The sequence below is a fragment of the Notechis scutatus genome, unplaced genomic scaffold (assembly GCF_049901735.1).
Source record: "Notechis scutatus isolate UNSWTSFEM ecotype Mainland unplaced genomic scaffold, rNotScu1.2 NSCUCTG36, whole genome shotgun sequence".
Lineage (NCBI taxonomy): Eukaryota > Metazoa > Chordata > Lepidosauria > Squamata > Elapidae > Notechis > Notechis scutatus.
The window spans coordinates 192,901-213,142 of NW_028263115.1; the positions used below are offsets into that span (position 1 = coordinate 192,901).

The following is a 20,242-nucleotide window of genomic DNA, read 5'->3' on the forward strand; positions in this document are numbered from 1 at the left end:
AAATATGAGTTTTCAAGGCGGGCAGCCATACCGGAGTATTTTTTATTTGAACAGAAAAACTGATGTAGCGCTGGATAAGCCCGCCACACAGCTAGGGTCGATCTTAAACTAGAGGCAGCTCATCTTAGTCCAAAAACTACCAATTTTTATAATTTCAATCTCAAGTTGTTCGGAAATTTTGTTAAGTTCAATTAAAGTTCTTATTTGATTGATGGAAAACTACAATATATTTTATCAATAAAAATTTGAAAATGATTGATTTGCTTTATTTCCCTAATAGAATCATCTAAAACAAGTTGCAAATGATGGTTTAAACAGTGCCATATTACAATATTTGGAAACTCTGTGGCTATCCTAGTGCTTACCCCAGATTTTCTCCCAAGCATAACTCTGGCTCCATCAGAGCAAAATCCAATTAAATGTTTCTACAGATAGTTCCTATTAAACCCAACTTTATTCAAACTTTCTATAACCGAACAATATATCATCTCTGCATCTTGTTTATCTAATTCTACTTATTCAAGGAAAATTGTTGGTGAGAAAGCTGTACCCTCAACTTTTAAGTATAGTATAAGAACTGGTTTGGAAGATATTGTTGAGGTTTCGTCAATTATCAAACAGATTTGTGAGTTTTCTCAATAATTTTGGTAAATAAATGTTTCCTGATATTTTTTGCAATGAAATCGACTATTGCAACTGAAGTTCTGCGTGAATGCAACCCTGTTTCCAAATCTAATCCATTTGTTATTTGTAATTCAGTCAGATCTTCTATATATGAAAATGGTCTGCAAGTTTGTGCCAGACTATACACTGTAGTAAACACTCTACATGTACTACCTAGATATTTCTCAGTCATCTTCTCCAGTCCTTTACTTATGACATCCTGCTCACATTGCTTCAACTTCTCTGTACAGATGTTGTGAGCTTTAGATGATAAGTGTTCCTTCAATTTCTTTCTGAGGAAAGCTTTCTTTACTCCTTCCTGATGGTTCAATTTGGTAATTCTTCCACTCCTTAGCTCTGTGGACACTTTTTTCTTTGGTCGAAATTTCAAATCTGCAATACTTGCAACCTATTTTTTTCTGGGAAACGTCCAGTCCATCATATTTTTCCCTAAAATTATTGTACTGCTGCAGTGTACAGCAGTCAGGAAGGTTCCCTTCAATGTCTTATTCAGCTCTTCCAGTACCTGATGATGTGCTGGCTCCTTCCTCTAGTCATGGTGTGGATGATGTGCTGGCTCCAGTTTCTTCGATGGATGATGTGCTGGCTCTGCTTTCCTCAGACTCCAATGGTTGTGGTTGTGACTCTTGGATCTCCTTTTGTTTTCTTGCCAAAGAAAGCAGACAAACTCATTTGCCTTTTCATCTTGGCAATGTGCTGCAAAAAAAATTCAGTGGTTGAGTGGTGAAGGCAGTGGCAAGCGAAGAAAGCAGGTGAGGAACGGAGATCCATAATATTCAGTTACTTTTAAGAGTCCCTGACACTATAGCTAGTTAGTGTTTAAAAGATGTTATGGAACAAGTTTCACCAGACAAGAATGAGACGGAGCTGAAAGTAGATTTGAAAATGACAGTCTATAAAAAAATGTTGCACTGTGTATATAAACGGATGGCTGATATTTTCATAATTACTATTCATTAATTGAAAAAGAAACACTTAAAATGGAAATACCATTAACAAACCAAGGGAATTTGTTATTTTGTGACAGTAGTGGCACAAAAATCTTTCCTAGCCAAGACTACTTACCTGGACCAACACTCCCTAACGGAATGCTCTCTCTATAGCAGAGAGAGAGAAGCCAGGGGGAGCCAGGGAGCCACGTTTGGTCGCCTAACCTTTTTAAAATGCAGCTTAAAAATATACTGAAGCTTTTTACACCCTTGTGCAAGTATATATAGTACAAAAAAAAGATAATGGTACAAAATCATCTAAGAAGTTAGATTACGAATGGAATTGATAGGCACATTCACAGAGCAATACTGAATTCTTTTTCTGAAATTTATTCCTCAATTTAAAAAACTGGAATATATGAATTCAGTATTGGGCACTGCTAGTGTAGCTATTCAAGAGGATGTAGTGTCAAGGTTAGCAAAAATGGTAAAGCAACATATAGATTTAAATTTTAAAACCAGAAATATTTTTGTTGGCACCCACATAAAGAAAGGGAGTGCAATACATATTTAATGTTATGCGTGTTAACAGTGACTAGAATTATGTTTGCACAACAGTGGAAAAATGAAGAGATCCTCATAGATGAAAATGAAATTAAAAAATTACAATGTGCAGAAATGGATAGAGATAAGAGGTAGAAATTAGGCGGAGAATGATCGTTGAATTACAAATTAATTAATTTAATTAAAGTATGAATTAAATACAGAAGGTTGATAATTATAAACATGTTGATATAATTAACAAAATTAGAAATAAGTCAATAGAAAGAAATTTAAGTATTTTTTCTGTTACACTGCTGTACTTATTGATATTTGTTTCTGCTTTGCTTTTTCATTCATGAAATATTTTATAATACTTTATAAGTATAATAGAATTACAGAGGTAAGGTAAAGTAAGGATATGTTGTTATAGAATAGATTGGTGATGATGAAATGAACATTATAAAGTAGATTAAGTAAAAATGAAGATTTTCTCGCATAAAATGATGTAATATTAGTAGTCTAGCAAGTAATTAATAATAGTAATAATCTAAATATATATAGTGGATTTATGATATAAGGATTAATGCAAATTGGAAGGGAAAGACTGCAGAGATTGTACACAAGTGATTTGTACCAACCAACACACTGTATGTAACTGAAGATGGTTTATGTTTTAGGTTTGTTTTGTTTATGTATAAAAAAAAAAACACTTTTATTTTTTTAAAAATTCCATTTATGTATGCATGCATGCAACTTCTTGTTACATTGATGTTGCTATATATTGATTTAAGCAGAAACAGATAACGTATAACATCAATCTAACAAGAAGTTGCCTACCTCATTTTTTATTTATGTATTTATTTATTTTTTAGTATCTGTTTTTGTTTTTATTAATCATAAAAACAAAAACAGATACTCAATAAATAAATAAATACATAAATAAAAATTATTTTATTATTCATCTTGATGTTTTTTTCTCCTTTGCTTAAAGAAACATCAAGATGAATAGTAAAATAATTTTTATTTTATTTATGTATGTATTTATTTATTTAGTATCTGTTTTTTTTATTAATCATAATTTGAATTGCACCCTTTTCAGAGAAGAAAAATAGGAGTAAGGGGAATGAGTACTAATGAGTAGTTGTGTTCATTTTCCCACACAACAACAACAACCCTGTGAGGTGAGTTGGGCTGCGAGAGAATGACTGGCCCAAAGTTACCCACATGGCTTTCATTTCATCCGTAGAGGAGGTGGTGTTGCTATCTTCTATAAAAAGTCCTTACATCTAAAAACATCCGAGTTACCCAGGAGCTTGCTATTCCTGAGACCATCGTCTGTGAACTGTCCTTAAATATCACATTTCGATTCTTACTATGTTACAGAGCCCCAGATTATGACATTGAACATGTAAACAAGCTAAATTCACTACTAACATGGGCAACATCCTTCCCACATGTTTTATCTTTCTTGGTGACTTCAGTCTATCTTCAATCTACTTCAATCTATATTAACTGGACCCTTAAGGAATGTACAACTGAACTCACACATGCAACCTTCTACAATGCAGTAACAAATCTGGGACTGGAACAACTAGGGGCCCAAAGTTACCCAGATGGCTTTCATGGTCAAGGCGCGACTTGAACTCACAGCCTCTTGCTTTCTAGCTCAGGGGCTTAACCAGTAGACCAAACTGGCTCCCTTACATACCTATCAACCTTGGCACAATCCTTCATCCAGTGCATCATTAATGTTCTTATACGAGATACTATAATTTATCAAATCCTAAAACCAGATAGTTTTCTACTGCTTTTTGGTCATACAGTTCTTTTTAGGAGGAAATCAGAAATATTTTTTCTGGAAATTTGGTAATGTTTAAATGAGGTCAAAGTATATTTGCATGAGAATTGTTATAAATCTTATAGCGATTTATCAACTCTGTTATATTAATGACAACATAGAAAAATTGATGAATTATGACAAAATGTTATATCTTCCCACTCTTATGACAAAGATTTAAAAAACAAAATATTATTTGAGCACCATTTTTAAATCAGTTTTTATCCACTTAATTATCATACCATCCACCCCTCACTTAACTGGGTTTCTGATCACATCACAAAATTGTTTGTTACTCTTTCCTGAGATCAAATTATACCAGCAGTATTTCCATAATGTGTTTAGGAAATGTAATAATATGTGAGGATGACTTCCATAGAGCACATAAGTTATATCCCCCCCTTTCCCACAATCCATTTAGAAAGGGCCGTGATATGAGGGAATGACTTTTGTGGGGTGGAGGAGAGATTCTGCCTGGGGAAGAACCAGATAAGAGGAGGAAACCTACAGCTGCATAAAAAAAGGGTTGATGGGAGATTTGTACTTTCTGACTCCCAAAATCCTGTCAGTGCAGCATTATAGAGAAGTGGGCCTAGCTCAGGTTTCTTGTCTGGGCTTCCTGGGAGAGGATTACCCTGACAATTTTCTTCTTGACAAATCCATGTTTCTGATAACCAACCTGTTGTTTTCAGGGAGTTCATAAATCTCCTTTTTTCTGTTGTTCAACTACATTTTGTCAAAATCTATATTGTCGGGATATGTTCACAAATTTTTGTGAACTTTTTTCGTTCACTTGTAAGATAGTGGTAATACCTAATTTCCTAATGAAGCATGTCTGTAAATTAGGCAATAACAGAAGAAAGATTCAAATGTGAAAAAGCATCTGGGATAAGGAACAAAGTTTTCTGCTTTTAAAATTGTTCCCATTCTAGTTCCATCCTTTCCTGGATAAGAATGAGTTTGTCAATATTTCGGACTATAAACTCTACATGGACCCAAATGGAGAGGTAGCAGCAGATGTGACCATTTTGGGTTTCTTCGTTCTTCCCAGGGATGATCCCAGGGAAGAGACTGTGGCATATTTTAAAAGAAACAGACTTTCTATCAACCAAGATGCTCTTTCACAGCTAAAGGTGCTCAACAAGGTAGGAGAAAGTTTTGATGTCTTTCCTCTGTTTTCCAAAGCCTGAGGTCCCATTTCAAGAGGGCTGATGCTATTCCCCAAAGGTGGTTGACCTTCAGCGAGAACTGAATCTGGGCAGTAGAAACCGGATTTTTTCCCTTAGGCTGCTTGGGAGGCTTCCATATTGTTCCATTTTGTGGACCCCGTACAATTAAGGGTCTCCATCAAACGGGTGAGAATCCCACAAGGGCTGGGAAATGTGTCCCTAGTAGCTTCTGGTTGTTTGCTCCTTGTGCCCAGAAGAGCAACAAAGGCGGCAATTCTGCTGACCGGGGCCTGAATCCAGGCTTGGACTGTATCGGATGGGATTGAATTGTCATTGGACGGAGGTCCTTTTGGCCCCATTGGGGGAAAGAAGCTTCCACTCGTCCTGCTTGGGAAAAAGTGTCCCCTGAAGGGGCAGCTCCATAATCTGGGAGGCTCTTAAGGAGGCCAGACCTGGCCAGAGCTCTCCATGCCTCCCTTTCACCCTCCCTGGGATGGAGCAATGGGCCTTCTGCTCCTAGGAAGCAGCTCCAAGGCTTTCAGTTCACGTGAAATTATCAAGATTGTTCTGATATCACACCTTAAAATTATGGGTATAAGAAGAGGGGAGAAATGCATGTTAATGGGGTCTTGAGAAGGAACCGACTGGTTACCACTTAATGCTGAAATCTTTTCTCAGTTCCATCCAGGGGTGGGATTCAAATTTTGTAACAACCAGTTCTGTGGGCGTGGCTTAATTTATGGGTGTGGCTTGGTGGTCACGTGACCGGATGGGCATGTCTTGTTGGCCATATGACTGGGTGGGCAGGACCAGGTGGCCATGTGACTGGCAAACCAAATACAAGTGGTCCTCACTTCCCGGCCAATTGCTTAGCAAGTATTCTAATTTATGACTCATCTCCCCACAGCTCCTTGACCTGTTTTTGGAGATTTGATAACCACACACACACACACACACACACACACACACACAAACACACAAACACACAAACACACAGACACACACTGCCTTCTAACCCTGCTATTCTTTGATTCTATAAGGATCTCCTGCTGGAGCAGGGGGTTGGACTAGATGACCTCTGAGATCCCTTGCAGGCCAGCCCTAGATTGCTGTGCTGCTTCAAAGAGTCTTCTGAAGCCAGGGTTTGTGTCCTTCCTTCCTCTCCTTTTTTTTCTCTCTCCCTCCCTCCCTCCTTCCGTGTATTTATCTATCCATTCATATGTCTCATTCACTTTCTCCATTCTCCCTCTCTTTCTTTCTTTTTCTTTCTTTGTCCCTTCCTTCCATCTCTCTCTTTCTTTGTCTATCCCTTTTCTTCCTTTTGCTTCCTTTCTCTCTTTTCTTTCTTTCTCTTTCTCTTTTCTTTCTTGTCTCTCTCTTCCTCTCTCATTCCCTCTTTTTCTCTCTTTCCCTCTCTTTTTCTCTCTCTTTCTCCCCTCTCTGTTTCTCTCTGTCTCTCTCTCTCTGCCTCTTTCCCTATCTTCCCCTCTCCCCCCCCCACCCACTTTGTGTATGTGTGTGCGTGTGTGTGTGTGTGTGTGTGTAAAAGAGAGGCATGGATAAGTCTGACCAGGTCTGTTCTCCGTAGAACTGCTGCGAGCATCCAGAGAGTGGGAGGTGCTTCAGTCCTTCCTTCTCACAGGCTGAGTTATAATTGAAGAACGCTCCTCCTTCCTCCACGTGGCTCCTCCATGCGTTCTCCCAGTTTCACTCAGCCTTTTGAGAAAGCAGGCAGCGATCTCTTGTTCCTTGGCCGTTTTTCAGAATTTTTTTCTTCTAAGTTTTCAGGTTTGCCTTTATTCCTTTCCTCCTTGTCCCTGCGTTGATAGTGTGCTCTTAAATTTAATTTGGTGAGGCGTTTTTGCCTGTAGGAAGGGGTTTAAGGGCTCGGAGCTTTCCTTCGCCCCCCCCCACCCCTCCTCCCTTTCTCTGCATTTCTGAGCGTGCCTTTATCCAGCCGCTTAGCTCCGTGCCTTGATTTATTGCGATATCATCATTCCCCCCTAGAACGCATTAGAGGAAGCAACGCTTCCTCTCCCAGCCCTGGCTTTTCGTTGTTCCTGATTGCCTGATAAGCGAATAGGGCTGGTGCGCCTCTGATTGCCTCGCGTCGTGCCGGGCGGCCATTTTGGAACCGCCTCGTGGCCGGCGCCATTTTGTTTTATTTTAAAAAATATTTTTTCCTGGCTGTGTGTAATTTTTGTTTTTGGATTTAAGCTGTGTGGATTGAGGCCCTAAGCGGGACCGTCAGGCCGCGTGGAGCCCGTTTTTTTATTGGAGGACACTGTGGTTCCGGCCCTGCTGTCTTTCCTTTAGAGGTTTTTTCTTGTTGGCTTTTTCTGTCTGTATCAATCAGCTTGTTCAGAGGCGTGGGCACGTACTTCCCATTGTGTTGGGAGGCTGCCTAAAGAGGCCTACCTATTCTACTTATTTTGCTTCCCTTATTTTTTGGCCTCTGCGTTCATTCGGCTCATTTGGATTTGTATTTAATAATTTTTATTATTATTTTCTCCTTGTGCCTTTTTGGCCCTGTCTTTGGGCCCCGCCCTTAAAAAAAAAAAAAAAAAGAAATTATTATTATTAGTTATTTTATAATATATTCCAGCAAGCCTTTGTGTAAATATTTTTGGATAGTTTTCTCCTTGTGTTTTTAGTACTTGGTGTTTAAAAAAAAAAAAAAAATTAAAAATAATAATAATAATAATAAATAAATAAATAAATAAATAAATAAATAAATAAATAAATAAATAAAAAAAAAATTTTATTCAAAGGGGGACGTGATCTGATTTTGGGAAAACCGGTTTGCGTTTGTAAGCCGAACTCCTAGGCGTGCCAACCGCCATATTTGTTGTAAGGTTTTTTTCCTTGATACCATGGCAGAGAACAATCCAACTGGCTCTTCCCTGAAGGCCAAGTCGAAGACGCACTATCTTCGTAAGAGGGACAAGGACTCCTCCAGTGCTTCTCAAAAGGACGCCTTAAGGCGTCACAAAGCTCTGGAAAAGGAGTTCAGCAAACGATCTAAAGAACTGCACTCTATAATTCCTACCCCACCTTCTACCTCTGCCCATCCCCCTCCCCTGCCGAGTCGTTCTTCCCCCTCCAGGTGCAGTACATCCACCCGGAGCCGCCAGCCATCCCGTACTCCAGAGGCGACCTTCACGCCAACCGCTGCAGGTCTTCGCCCTGAGGAGCCGCCGTCAACCATCATCCCTGATAGTATCAGGGAATGGATGCAATTTGCTATCCGCCAGGGTATAGCTGATGGAATGCAGCAGCTATCCAGACCTGGTTCTCGAGGGAGGACTCCCGACGTTGAATCTTTATCTGGTCGATCTCTCTCCGGGCAGGCGTCCCAGCAGGGTCAGGTACCTTCTCATACGGATGCCCCATCCCCAGGAGGGGAGGAGCCTCAGGAGGTCTCTCAGGAACAGGAGGAAATGGGCTTTGAGCCCTTCGGGGAGGAGGAAGGCTCTGAGAGGGGGTCCTCGCAGTATTCTGATTTCCTTCTCGGGGACCCTATGGAGGGGGAAATGTCAGAGGACGAGGGCATTTCTCCCGAACAACCGACGGTTGTGGGCCTCTTTAAACCCCAGTTATTTAAGTCCTTATTATTTAAGGCTAAGAATAGCTCAGGCCTGGCCTCTCAATCTCCTTCTGATCCACCGCCATCGACTTCGGAGGATCCAGATGACCTCATGTTCAGGCAACCGATTGTAGAAGCAGAAGTTATTCCGGCCCCCTCAATCTTCTCAGACTTGGTTGCGAGGCAGTTGGCCTCGGTGGGTCCTACACCCGCCCCCTCTAGTCAGGATAAGAGGATGTTTTAATCTGGACCCAGCATTCTCTTCTATGTTAGACACCCCGGAGGTAGACGATCCAATTGTGAGGCTGACCTCCTCTTCCAACCCTACGGATGCGTTGGAGGCGCTGAAGCCAGAGGACAAGCGGGCGGAGATGGCTCTTCGGCGAGCTCACCAGTCCGATGCCTGGGCCATCAGGTCGGCCACGGCCGCCTCCTTTTTCACCCGTTCCTCCATCAAGTGGCTCAGGCAGCTCAAGCAGCATATCCCCCCGACTAATACCAGGGCCCATCAGGATATTGCAAAGATCACAGCAGCGGCGGAGTTCGCGGCTGATGCCACCTTTCATTCGGTTAAGTTCGCTTCCCGGGCCATCTCCTCCCATGTTACAGCTAGGAGATTACTTTGGCTTCGGCATTGGCAGGCCGATGTTAAAAATAAATCCAAGTTGGCTTCAGCCCCCTTGGCAGAAGGGAAGCTGTTCGGGCCTGCCCTTGAACCCTTGCTTTTAGAAACTCGAAGTAAGAAGAAGTTTCTTCCTTCGCTTTTTCGCAGGCAGGAGCCTAGAGGGTCCCAGCCCTTTCGGAGGGGCTCCTTTCGTCCCCCATTCTCCCCTAGGTTCCAGGGTTCCCCGTCGTTTCGGTCATCCTACCACGACCGAAGTGATACAGGAGACAGGAGCCGAAGAGGAGGCGGCTTTAGGAGACCCTTTAGAGGCTCCGGTCACAGGGCCTCCCGCCGGCCCAGATAGGGCCTCAGACCTTCTCCCCATAGGCGGTCGCCTCAGGCATTTTGCAGACCTCTGGGAGAGGTCCACTTCGGATGCCTGGGTGAGGAGTTCCGTGCGTTTTGGACTCGTTCTACAATTCCTCTCCCCCCCCCCCTGAACACTTCAGGATTTCACCTGTCTCTAGGGATCCTACAAAGCGGGCTCTTATGGATTCCACCATTAAACATCTGGCTGACATTAGGGCCATCCAACCTGTCCCATCCTCTCAACGAGGAAGAGGTTTTTATTCCCTCTTGTTCTTGGTGCCTAAACATTCAGGGGGTTGGAGACCTATTTTAGATCTCAAGCGACTTAATCGCTTTGTCAGGCGCCAGAAGTTCAAGATGCAGACTCTACAGTCTATTTTACAGGGTATCAGGGAAGGGGACTGGCTCACGTCAGTTGACCTGTCGGAGGCATACCTCCATATTCCCATTCATCCCTCATACTCAAAGTATTTGAGATTCTGTTATAATAACCAACATTTCCAGTATGTGGCCCTCCCTTTCGGCCTTGTTTCAGCCCCGAGGTCTTTCACGAAGGTGCTGGCAGCTCTGGCGGCCCATCTTAGACAGGTTCCCATCCGCATCCATTGTTACCTCGACGATATCCTTATCGTTTCCCCTTCCCGACAACAGGCCGAGAGGGATACTAGTGTTACCCTTTCAGTGCTACAAGATCACGGGTTTTTAGTGAATTGGGAGAAGAGCCAACTTAGCCCTTCCACCCGCATAGCTCACCTAGGGGCTGTAATTGACTCTGTTAAGGGTAAGGTCTTCCTCTCCCAGGAGAGGCTTCATAGTATTCATACTGCTATCCGGACTATCAGGCGAACTGGTAAAGCGTCTTTACTCAGTTTATCCAAGCTTCTGGGGAAACTTGTTTCCTGCATTTCTATTATCCCATGGGCTCGTTTGCATTCCAGATCCTTGCAGTGGTTCCTTCTGCCGTACCAGCGCTCGGGAAGGAGCACATCAAGTCGAGTGGTAAGGATACCTCCAAGGGTTCTCTCATCCCTTCTTTGGTGGACTCGACCTTCTACCAACAGAGGTCATCTATTCAAGGAGCCCCAAAGGGTCACTCTTACGACAGACGCAAGCCTTTCCGGATGGGGGGCCCATCTGCAGTCTCTGTCAGCCCAGGGAGTTTGGTCTCCTTCGGAACGACGACACAACATCAACTGGTTGGAGCTTCATGCGGTATACCTAGCCCTGCGAGCTTTCGCTCCTCAGGTGAGAAGGCACCACATTCTGGTCCTTACGGACAACACCACCACCAAAGCCCATATCAACCGTCAGGGAGGCACCCACTCCATCATCCTCATGAGAGAAGCCGAACGACTATGTCGGTGGGCAGAGACGCATCTTTCCTCCATCAGGGCAGAGCACATTTCCGGGGTCTCCAACGTCCAGGCTGAGCAGGGCCACGTTGGACCCAGCAGAGTGGCGCCTGCATCCGCGGCTGTTCAGGGAAGCAGCAGACAGGTTCGGGTCTCCTCTGGTAGACCTCTTTGCCTCGCCGCTCAACACGCAGACACCAAGGTTCTTCTCTCGGTTCCCTTCCCACGGGGCAGAGAACCACGACGCCCTGCGTTGCCCGTGGCCTCCCGGCCTCCTGTATGCCTTCCCTCCGCTTCCGCTGATCCCCAGGGTAATTCGGAAGTTGCTGTTCGAGAGGGCGGAGATCCTTCTAGTGGCCCCATATTGGCCCAGGAGGCCGTGGTTTGCGGATCTTCACGGTCTATCGGTGGTTCCGCCGTGGAGGATCCCGCTGGACCAGATCTCCCTGTCACAGGGACCTCTGCTTCATCCAGAACCACAGTGGCTGCAGCTAGCCGTCTGGAGGTTGAGCGGGAAACGATGATTGAAGAAGGCTTGTCTACCCAGGTCATAGATACCATTCTGGCTGCCAGGCAGCCTTCCACTACTCGAATTTATGATTCAACTTGGAACAGTTTCTGTAAGTGGTGCCGAAAATCCTCTGTCAATCCACGCTCTCCTTCTATAGCACAAATTCTAGCCTTTTTACAGGATGGCCTAAATGAAGGTCTCTCTCCCAACACGTTGAGAAGACAGGTCGCGGCCCTCTCAACGGTGGTGGCTGGCGGCTCCTTCAGCTCTCTTTCCCACCACCCTCGCATTAAGGCCTTTCTAAAAGGGGCTTCTAATTTGCGCCCGCCGGTAGTGCATAGATATCCAACATGGGACCTTAACAAAGTTCTCCTGGCCTTGACTAGGCCTCCCTTTGAACCTCTCAGGGAGGTACCACTCCAGTTTCTCACTTTTAAGGTGGTCTTTCTGGTAGCGATCACCTCAGCTAGAAGGATATCTGAAATTGCAGCTCTATCCGTGAGGAAGGACTTATGCATTTTTCATTCTGATCGAGTTGTCTTAAGACCAGACCCCTCCTTTTTACCAAAGATCAATTCTGCCTTTCACAGGGCGCAGGAGTTGGTCCTACCTAATTTTTGTCCAAAGCCTCTGCATGATAGGGAGAGGCAATGGCACACCCTCGATGTTCGAAGGGCGTTGCGTATTTACATATGTCGCACGCAATCCATCAGGAGATCGGAGTCCCTGTTTTTGTCGTTTCAGCCTAAAACGCTGGGTCAAAAGGTACCACCATCCACGGTAGGCCGGTGGATTAGGGCAACCATTTCCAAGGCCTATTCAGTTCAAGCTCTTCCAATCCCCAGTGGGATAACGGCTCATTCCACCAGGAGCGCAGCTACATCAATAGCTTGGGCTACTCAAGCCTCGCTTCTTGACATTTGCCGGGCGGCCACTTGGGCCTCTCCGTCACCTTTCATACGCCACTATAAGATTGACACTTTCGCTTCGGCTGAAGCGTCCTTTGGCAGGCGAGTCCTACAGCAAGTGGTTGGGGATCCTAAGGAGATTCCGATCCAGACGGAGTCCCGCCCGTAGGACAAACATGCTTTGTATGTCCCACTCTCTGGATGCTCGCAGCACTCTCTGGGATGCGTCGCACCTTTTGCAGTTCAGAAAATTTTGCAAGGACCGGGGAGAGGAGGAGGGGAGAATGGGCATTGGTTTCTGGTTGTTTACCTGAGAATAATAACTATTCGCCTCTTTTCAGCGAAGCTCGTACGAGGCAGGCAGAACTGTTGAACCATTTGTGTCCTTGATCCCGCGGCCCGGTAGAGAGTGCTCCACGGCCTGGTACCGGTCCGCGGCCCGGTGGTTGGGGACCCCTGGCGTAGAGCATCCACCCCCACCCTTCTTGGTCCGTCTGGTAGGGAATTCTGTTTTTCGGCCAATGATCGTTATTGTATATAATTGAGTTGTTTACTAGTTCAGTTAGAGGATTGTGGTTGTCCTCTCGTCTTCGCGAAACTGGGAGAACGCATGGAGGAGCCACGTGGAGGAAGGAGGAGCGTTCTTCAATTATAACTCAGCCTGTGAGAAGGAAGGACTGAAGCACCTCCCACTCTCTGGATGCTCTACGCAGTTCCACGAGAAGAGGCGTATCAGGTAAGAACCAACGCCCAGTCTCTTTAAAAACCTCCCCAACTATGAACCTGCCCTTTCAGGGGACACTCTTCCCCAAGCAGGACGAAGCTTCTGTCCCAATGGGACCAAAAGGACCTCCACCCAATCATGATTCAAATTCATCTGAATTCATGCTCTGGTCAACAGAATTCCCTTGTTCTTTGCTATTTTGGGCACAAGGAGCAAACCAACCTGAAGCTCTTAGTGACACATTCCCCAGCCCTTGTGGGTTTCTCACCAGTTTGAAGGAGATACTCAACCATAGATGGTTCACAAAATGGAGCAGTGCGAGAAGGTAAGGGTGAAGGTGGGGGATAGCGAAGCAGCCGGGTCCCTATCTTCACCTCTCTCTCCCCCACTCTGTGTGTGTGTGTTTGTGTGTGTGTGTGTCCCTCAAAGCCACAGCTGGGCCAAACCAGCAAGCTCTCCTTGGCGCTCTTCGCTACTTCTTTCATTTCTTCTTTTTGGAATCCACACTGGCGGAAGAACAATCACCAGACCGCGGTGGAAGTATCTCTTCAGGCGACCCTCCTCCTCCTCTCGTGCCCAGTGGCCATGGCAGGGCCGGAAGTGTGCACTTTTGTGGGGAGATGCTCGCTCCTCAAGTGAGCAGCCACCCACCCCGTATCCGGTTTTGCTGTGCTTTGGCATTTGCTTGAGGAGCATCTCCCTGCACGCGTGCACCCTCCCGGCCCTGCCACAACTTCCGGTTGTGAGAGGAGGAGGAGGATGAAGAGGAGGAGGAGGGTCACCCGAAGGGATACTTCCACCACAGTCTGGCGATCGTTGTTCCAACAGTCTGGATTCCAAAAAGAAGAAATGAAAGAAGTAGCGAAGAGCGCCAAGGAGAGCTTGTTGGCTTGACCCAGCCATAGCTTTGAGGGAGACACACACACACACACAGAGTGGGGGAGAGAGATAGGGACCTGGCAGCTTCACTATCCCCCACCGTTGCCTTACCTTCTCAGGCCAGGCGAGGGAGGGGAGGGTGAGGGGCAGGGCCAGCCACTTCAGCAAGGTGAAGAGGTGGCGACCAAACACAGGTGAGTAGAAGCCTGGGAGCGGCAGCTCCCAAGGGGCTTTGAGGTTGGATGGCCTGGGGTGGCTGAGATTCCAATGAGCATTGCACCACAGGTTCACCTGATCTCCCACTTCTTTGGTGTTGGCTTTACGGAGCCATGGAGTGAGGCCTGGGTTGACATGTGACAGCAGTGCCTTTAGCTGCACTCACTTGTAAGAGTCCAAATAATCTGGCAAAGACACCGGAGTTGCTCAGGTAGACTTCCCCCCTCCGCAGTCCTCCTCCTGCAGAAAATGGCCATTCCCTGAGCTATGAAGGCAAGGCGTTACGCCTCATATCACCCAATTCCTAGGACTACCCCAAATGGTCCCAATTCGGCGCGGAGAGAGTGGCTCCCCTGGCAATCCCCCTTTCCCTCGATGCTCTGACTTCCTGTTGCCCACCAGCGGCCTGAACGCCAGGTCGGACCACTAGAAGGCCACTTCCCCACTTCTCAGCAGTGCTCCTGTGCTGGCCACTGCAGGACCCTCCACCTCCTTTCCCAAATTCTCCCTTAATTTCAAAATGACGAAGCCTGTTGCCGACATGGGTGTGACCAGGTGGGTGTGGCAGGGCCATCCAGGGTTATTCAGGGTCCAACAAAGGGGCTGCGGTCAGGAGAGGGAAGGGATGGCAGGCAGATGAGCCATGCTCCCTGGTTGTCCCCCCACACCTATGTCCCCCACCGGCATGGCCCAGCACTGCGGTGAATCCCAGCCTAATTTCCCTGTACCGGAGGACATGTGGAGAGGCTCGTGTTCTCCTGATGCTGGGAAAGCAAGAGACTCTTTCTTGGCACAGCAAAAAGTTTGCAACTTCCCCTCCAATAGGGAAACGGGGGCTCTGGGCGGCAGAGAAGCAGCCAGCTTGAATCCTGTTTCTCTCTGCCGCCCAGAGCTGTGCTGGGAAAGACTTTCTTGCTCTCTCAGCAGGAGGAGAACACAAGCCTCTCCACATGTCTTCCAGTACAGCAAAATGTAGCTCTGATCCCCACCAGTCTGCATCTCGCCCCCCGCCTGGATTCACCGCAGCTGCTGGGCCTTACCTGCTGGGGGTTAGGGTGGTGGGTGGTGGCAGCAAAGGCAAGTGAGATGGGGGGTGATAAAGGTGATCGGCAGTGGCAGGTTGGCGATTGGGCCCCGGAGTTTGCAGAGCCTCACTCACCCAGGGAGAGCAGGCAGGGCCACAGCAGAAGGCATGCAGCAATGGCTGGTCTGGCGAGTGGGCAAAAGCAGGCTGCAGGCGATGCTGCGCATGCACGATAGGGACTGACTGGGCACAGAGGGGAGGAGTGAGAGGAGAGAGGCAGGGCCAGCCAGTGGTGCGATTTGCTGGTTCTCTGAACTGCACAGAATCATAACAACTGGTTCTATAGAATAGACAGAACCAGTACAATCCCACCACTCGTTCCATTTCTCCAGACTTTTCTATTTAATAAAGTCCTTTTTTGGCAATGTGAAATGCCAAAAGCAAAAGAGAGGAACTAAAGGAAGAATCTTCCAGAAGTTATATCTCCAACCATTTGGAAATCGTGAGAGATTTTGTATTTGCTTAAGTGAAGACCAGAGGCTAATATCTAATATCTTGTCTAATATCCATTTTTACCTCCATTTTCCATGGACGGAGAGTCCTAACACATTTCCTTTGGCAATCTTATTATTTTTTCTGCTCAGTCCTTTCCTCAGTCTGAATGTGTGGAAAGTTGTCATCCTGGATTTGTCAAGAGGGCTCGAGAAGGAGAGCCAGTTTGCTGCTACGACTGCATTCCTTGTCCGGAGGGGACCTTCTCCACTCAGAAAGGTGGGTGACACCAGAGGAAAATGGGAGGCCCGATGGAACCGGATCCATCCAGAACATTGTCATGAAAGTGTGAATTAAAAGACACTTTGAAGCTGAATTGATTTCTTGTTTATTTCCACAATGCCCCATTTCTTATATAAACAGAAGAGCAAAAAGACTGTGAAGGAAGGGCTGGATAGAGGTAGGTGGCTGTGGCAGATTGGGCAAGCGTTACTACTGCCAGAAGAAATATTTCTTCTTTTTACCTTGGGTGTGTCCTTCCTTCCACATTTACTTCTCTAGGAACACCTGAGTTCCTTGAAACACGAGGAATTCTTTTAGGTCCACCTACTGGAAAGAGTTTTGCAAAGCAGTTTACATGGGTTCCCTTTGAGGAACACTGAAAAGTTATTTCTGATATACGAGATGCACAATGTGGTGGCATGGACAGTTATGCCCGTTTCTGGCTGCACCCATATCACCACTGGTCCAATGGCCATTCCAAATTATTTGCAGCAGTCACTTGATCCGCCAGCATCCTCTGAGGCAAATATGACAAGAATTGCCATCTGGCAGGTAAGTTTCTCTAGAAAGATTAATTGATTCATTATTTATCTTTAATAATGGAGGTTCCTATCAATATTCTGAACATTATAAAGGAAATCTTTCAAGTCCCAAGCCTTCCCTCAATTTCATAGCCTATCAAAAATATACCATAGCCATATTTTTTAAAAAATTGATACACTTATTTTCTGTCTCTGGAGATATTAAGAAATCCATCCTGGAAAATGCTCCTGATAATCACTTGTTGCCAAAGAACATACAATATATCTTGAAATGCAAAGGATAAAGAAATATGGGGTTGGTTTTTCCCCCCCTCAGATACAGAAAAATGTACCAAGTGTCCAGATGATCAATACCCAAATAATGAAAGAGTCCAATGTATCCCCAAAGTGATAACCTTCCTGTCTTATGAAGAGCTTTTGGGCATCATCGTGGCATCTTTTGCCCTATTCTTGTTCCTAACCACAGGCCTTGTTTTAATCATCTTCATTAAATACCGAGAAACTCCCCTTGTCAAAGCCAACAACCGGGACCTCTCCTACATCCTCCTGGTCTCCCTTCTGCTTTGCTTCTTGTCTTCTTCTCTCTTCATTGGTCAACCAAGGAAAGCCACCTGCCTTCTCCGACAAACGGTTTTCAGCATCATCTTCTCAGTTGCCGTTTCTTCTCTCTTGGCCAAAACCATCACGGTGGTGCTGGCTTTCCTGGCCACAAAACCAGGAAACCGAGCGAAGAGATGGTTGGGGAAGAACTTGGCCAACTCCATCATCTTGTTTTCTTCTGCTGTCCAAATTATCATCTGCTCCATCTGGCTGGGAACTTCTCCCCCCTTCCCTGACTCTGACCTCTACTCCCAGCCTGGAGAGATCATCCTGCAATGCAACGAAGGGGCCGTTGTCATGTTCTACGTCACTCTGAGCTACATGGGCTTCCTGGCTGCCATCTGCTTCACGGTGGCTTTCCTGGCCAGGAATCTGCCTGGGGCCTTCAACGAAGCCAAGCTGATCACCTTCAGCATGCTGGTCTTCTGCAGTGTCTGGGTGACTTTTGTGCCCACCTACCTCAGCACCAAAGGGAAACACATGGTGGCTGTGCAGGTCTTCTCCATCCTGGCCTCCAGTGCTGGTCTGCTGGTCTGCATCTTCATCCCCAAGTGCTACATTATCCTTCTGAGGCCAGAGCTGAACACAAAGGAGCATCTCACAGCCAGAACAAATGTAAAAACATGAGATATAGCATCATTATGATAATGGAAGAATTGTTAGTGTTTCTTTTATTTGATTTCCATTTAGATAGTATGCAGGAGTCAAAGAAAATGATATCTGTATGTTTCAAAATGGGGAATTGTTGAACGAATGGAATTCTTGTAGTTCCCTCCCCTTTTAATAAATATTGCTAAAGAGACCTCTGTAAAATTCAGAGGAATTCAGCTGTTCAGCAACAGATACTGAACATGACACCTTATAAAAAATGATTGATGTACTTGTTCCAACTGACAGCAGCTAAACATGTGGGTGGATGTGAGAGAATGAGTAGGAAAAGAGGTCAGGAGGAAGCTATGGGAACCAAACACCAGCCTGGTTGCCTGATCCTCTCCCTAAAAATGCCAGAATGATGTGAAATGCCATGTTTGACTGGCTCTTAGCTGAGGAGGGAAATCTTCATCCCTCTTATATGAGTCTTTCTTGATTTCCTGATAAAACCTCCTTTGCAGAAAGAATTCATCAGAACAGCTGTCTGGGATTTCAGTTTGGGATTGTTTTTATTTTGGTATGTACTTCACAGCAAAAAATAAAAAGTAAATAAAAATAAAGTGTATAAAGAAATTTCCACTGTATATTTTTTTTCCTTTCTTCAACCCGAGAAATAATATACCAGTTTTCAGGCCCTTTAATTTTCCACTCTACAGTTTGCACCTAAAGCCTTTCTCTGCTCTTCCTCCAAGCTTGTCTTGTCCGTGAAGGGCTGGAGAAGATGTCTAGAGAAAGGGGACCTTGGGACTCTTCCCAGGAGGAGATTGCAGGGATCCTGTCTCAAGACAGCCGCATCATTGACCAAGTCACAAACCTTTAATGCTGCATAATGTTCATCCAGGTCCAAGAAGGGGCTGAATAAGTGGGGAGGGTACTTCTAGGTTTCTAGGAAGAGGCACCCATGGAAGCTGCTCTGCTCTCCAACCACAGAGATTGCTGATCAATTGGGAATCCATTTTTATGTCTCATAACGGCTCCTAACTGCGAATAGGATCACTTTGAAAATTCCATTTGAAGGAGATAAGAAAAGTTCTGTTAGATCAGAAGAAGGTCAGTCTAAGATTCACACAATTCCCTCTGGTTCTCCCACAAGCAGTAGAAGAAGCCAAGACTTCTGGCTTTGTGCCACATGGAAGAGGCGTTTATCCAGAGGTGGAATTCAGTAGGTTCTGACCAGTTCTGGAGAACCAGTAGTGGAAATTTTGAGTCGTTTGGAGAACTGGCAAATCCCACCTCTGACTGGCCCCACCCCCATCTCTTCTCTGCCTCCCATTGAGTCCCAGCTGATTGGCTGGGTCTCCTTTGGTTGCCCTGCACAGGAGAATGGAGCGGGAAAGCAGGTTAGTGGGGTGTGGAGGGAATGGGCTTTTGAAGTAACTTTCCCCTGCCACACCCACCAAGCCACGCCTACCAAGCCACGCCCACAGAACCAGTAGTAAAAAAATATGAACCCCACCACAACGAATATCCCATAATTTCACTTTCCTCCATCACAACACACAATATTGGACAGTCGGCCATCTCACACTCTAGGAATCTCCAATTTTAGTATCTCACATTAATCTGAGAAAATGTTTCCAACTTTCCCACCCCAATTCAATAAGAACTAAGGCGGGACTGGAATTCAAGATTCTCCTGGTGATACGCTCAAAGTCCCCCAGGAAGTTTTCCTGCCTGAGGGAGGATTAGAACTTAAAGACTCCTGGAACTTGGCCCATACAACCAATAAGTAATGGGTCACAGATCCTAAATCAATTATCGTCAGGAAGCTCACTCAAATTGACTGCAATTTATGCAAAAAAAATGGGCTGTGCGTTTCCCAGAAGATAGGTAGGCTCCATAAACAACACCATTGTTTCATTTGGGGAATGAAGGTGGAGATGGAAGGTTCTGGAAACGCCATTTTACAGGATGCACCTTCTTTAGGCCTGACTGCCCCTGTTTTCCTTTGTACAACACCTGAGCTAAGGAATCTCTGAAACATTGTCTTGCGTTTAGGTCCAGGGGCCAGAGGAGAGGTCTCCCATCCTAAAACGTATCCTGATCCCTTTCTATTTTGAGTACACCATGGCCGGTGTATCCCCATTCTTGGGAAGGGGACAAATTGTGTGGGTGTGTTTGCTGTGTATATTGACAACACACAAGTTTTAGGGCAACCTTTGAAAGTGAGCTCAGTGTGCTCCTAAACTGTGAGCTCTATCTGACCATCACAGCACCAGAAGGACATCCAGATATACACAAAGCCTTGTTTTTCTATGCTTCAATGCTTCATCGGTCTGCTCATATTTTATCTTTTTGGAATGTGCAGTAAGTTGAACACATACTAAATCTCACACATGG

General features: G+C 45.5%; 1 protein-coding gene across 3 annotated transcripts in view; it reads left to right on the forward strand.

Annotated features, from left to right (window-relative positions):
* LOC148128650 (vomeronasal type-2 receptor 26-like) overlaps nucleotides 1-18,451 on the forward strand; it is a 62,138-nt gene extending 43,687 nt beyond the window's left edge. For 2 of the 3 annotated variants that reach the window (XM_087948666.1, XM_087948664.1), the window contains exons 2-4: nucleotides 4,926-5,138; nucleotides 15,980-16,106; nucleotides 16,968-18,451. In XM_087948666.1, coding sequence (XP_087804792.1) covers nucleotides 4,926-5,138; nucleotides 15,980-16,106; nucleotides 16,968-17,878 — 1,251 coding nt within the window. In that variant the 3' untranslated portion in view covers nucleotides 17,879-18,451. The remainder of the gene's footprint in view (nucleotides 1-4,925; nucleotides 5,139-15,979; nucleotides 16,107-16,967) is intronic. The other variant, XM_087948665.1, reaches the window with a different exon arrangement.
* Nucleotides 18,452-20,242: the final 1,791 nt, after the last annotated feature.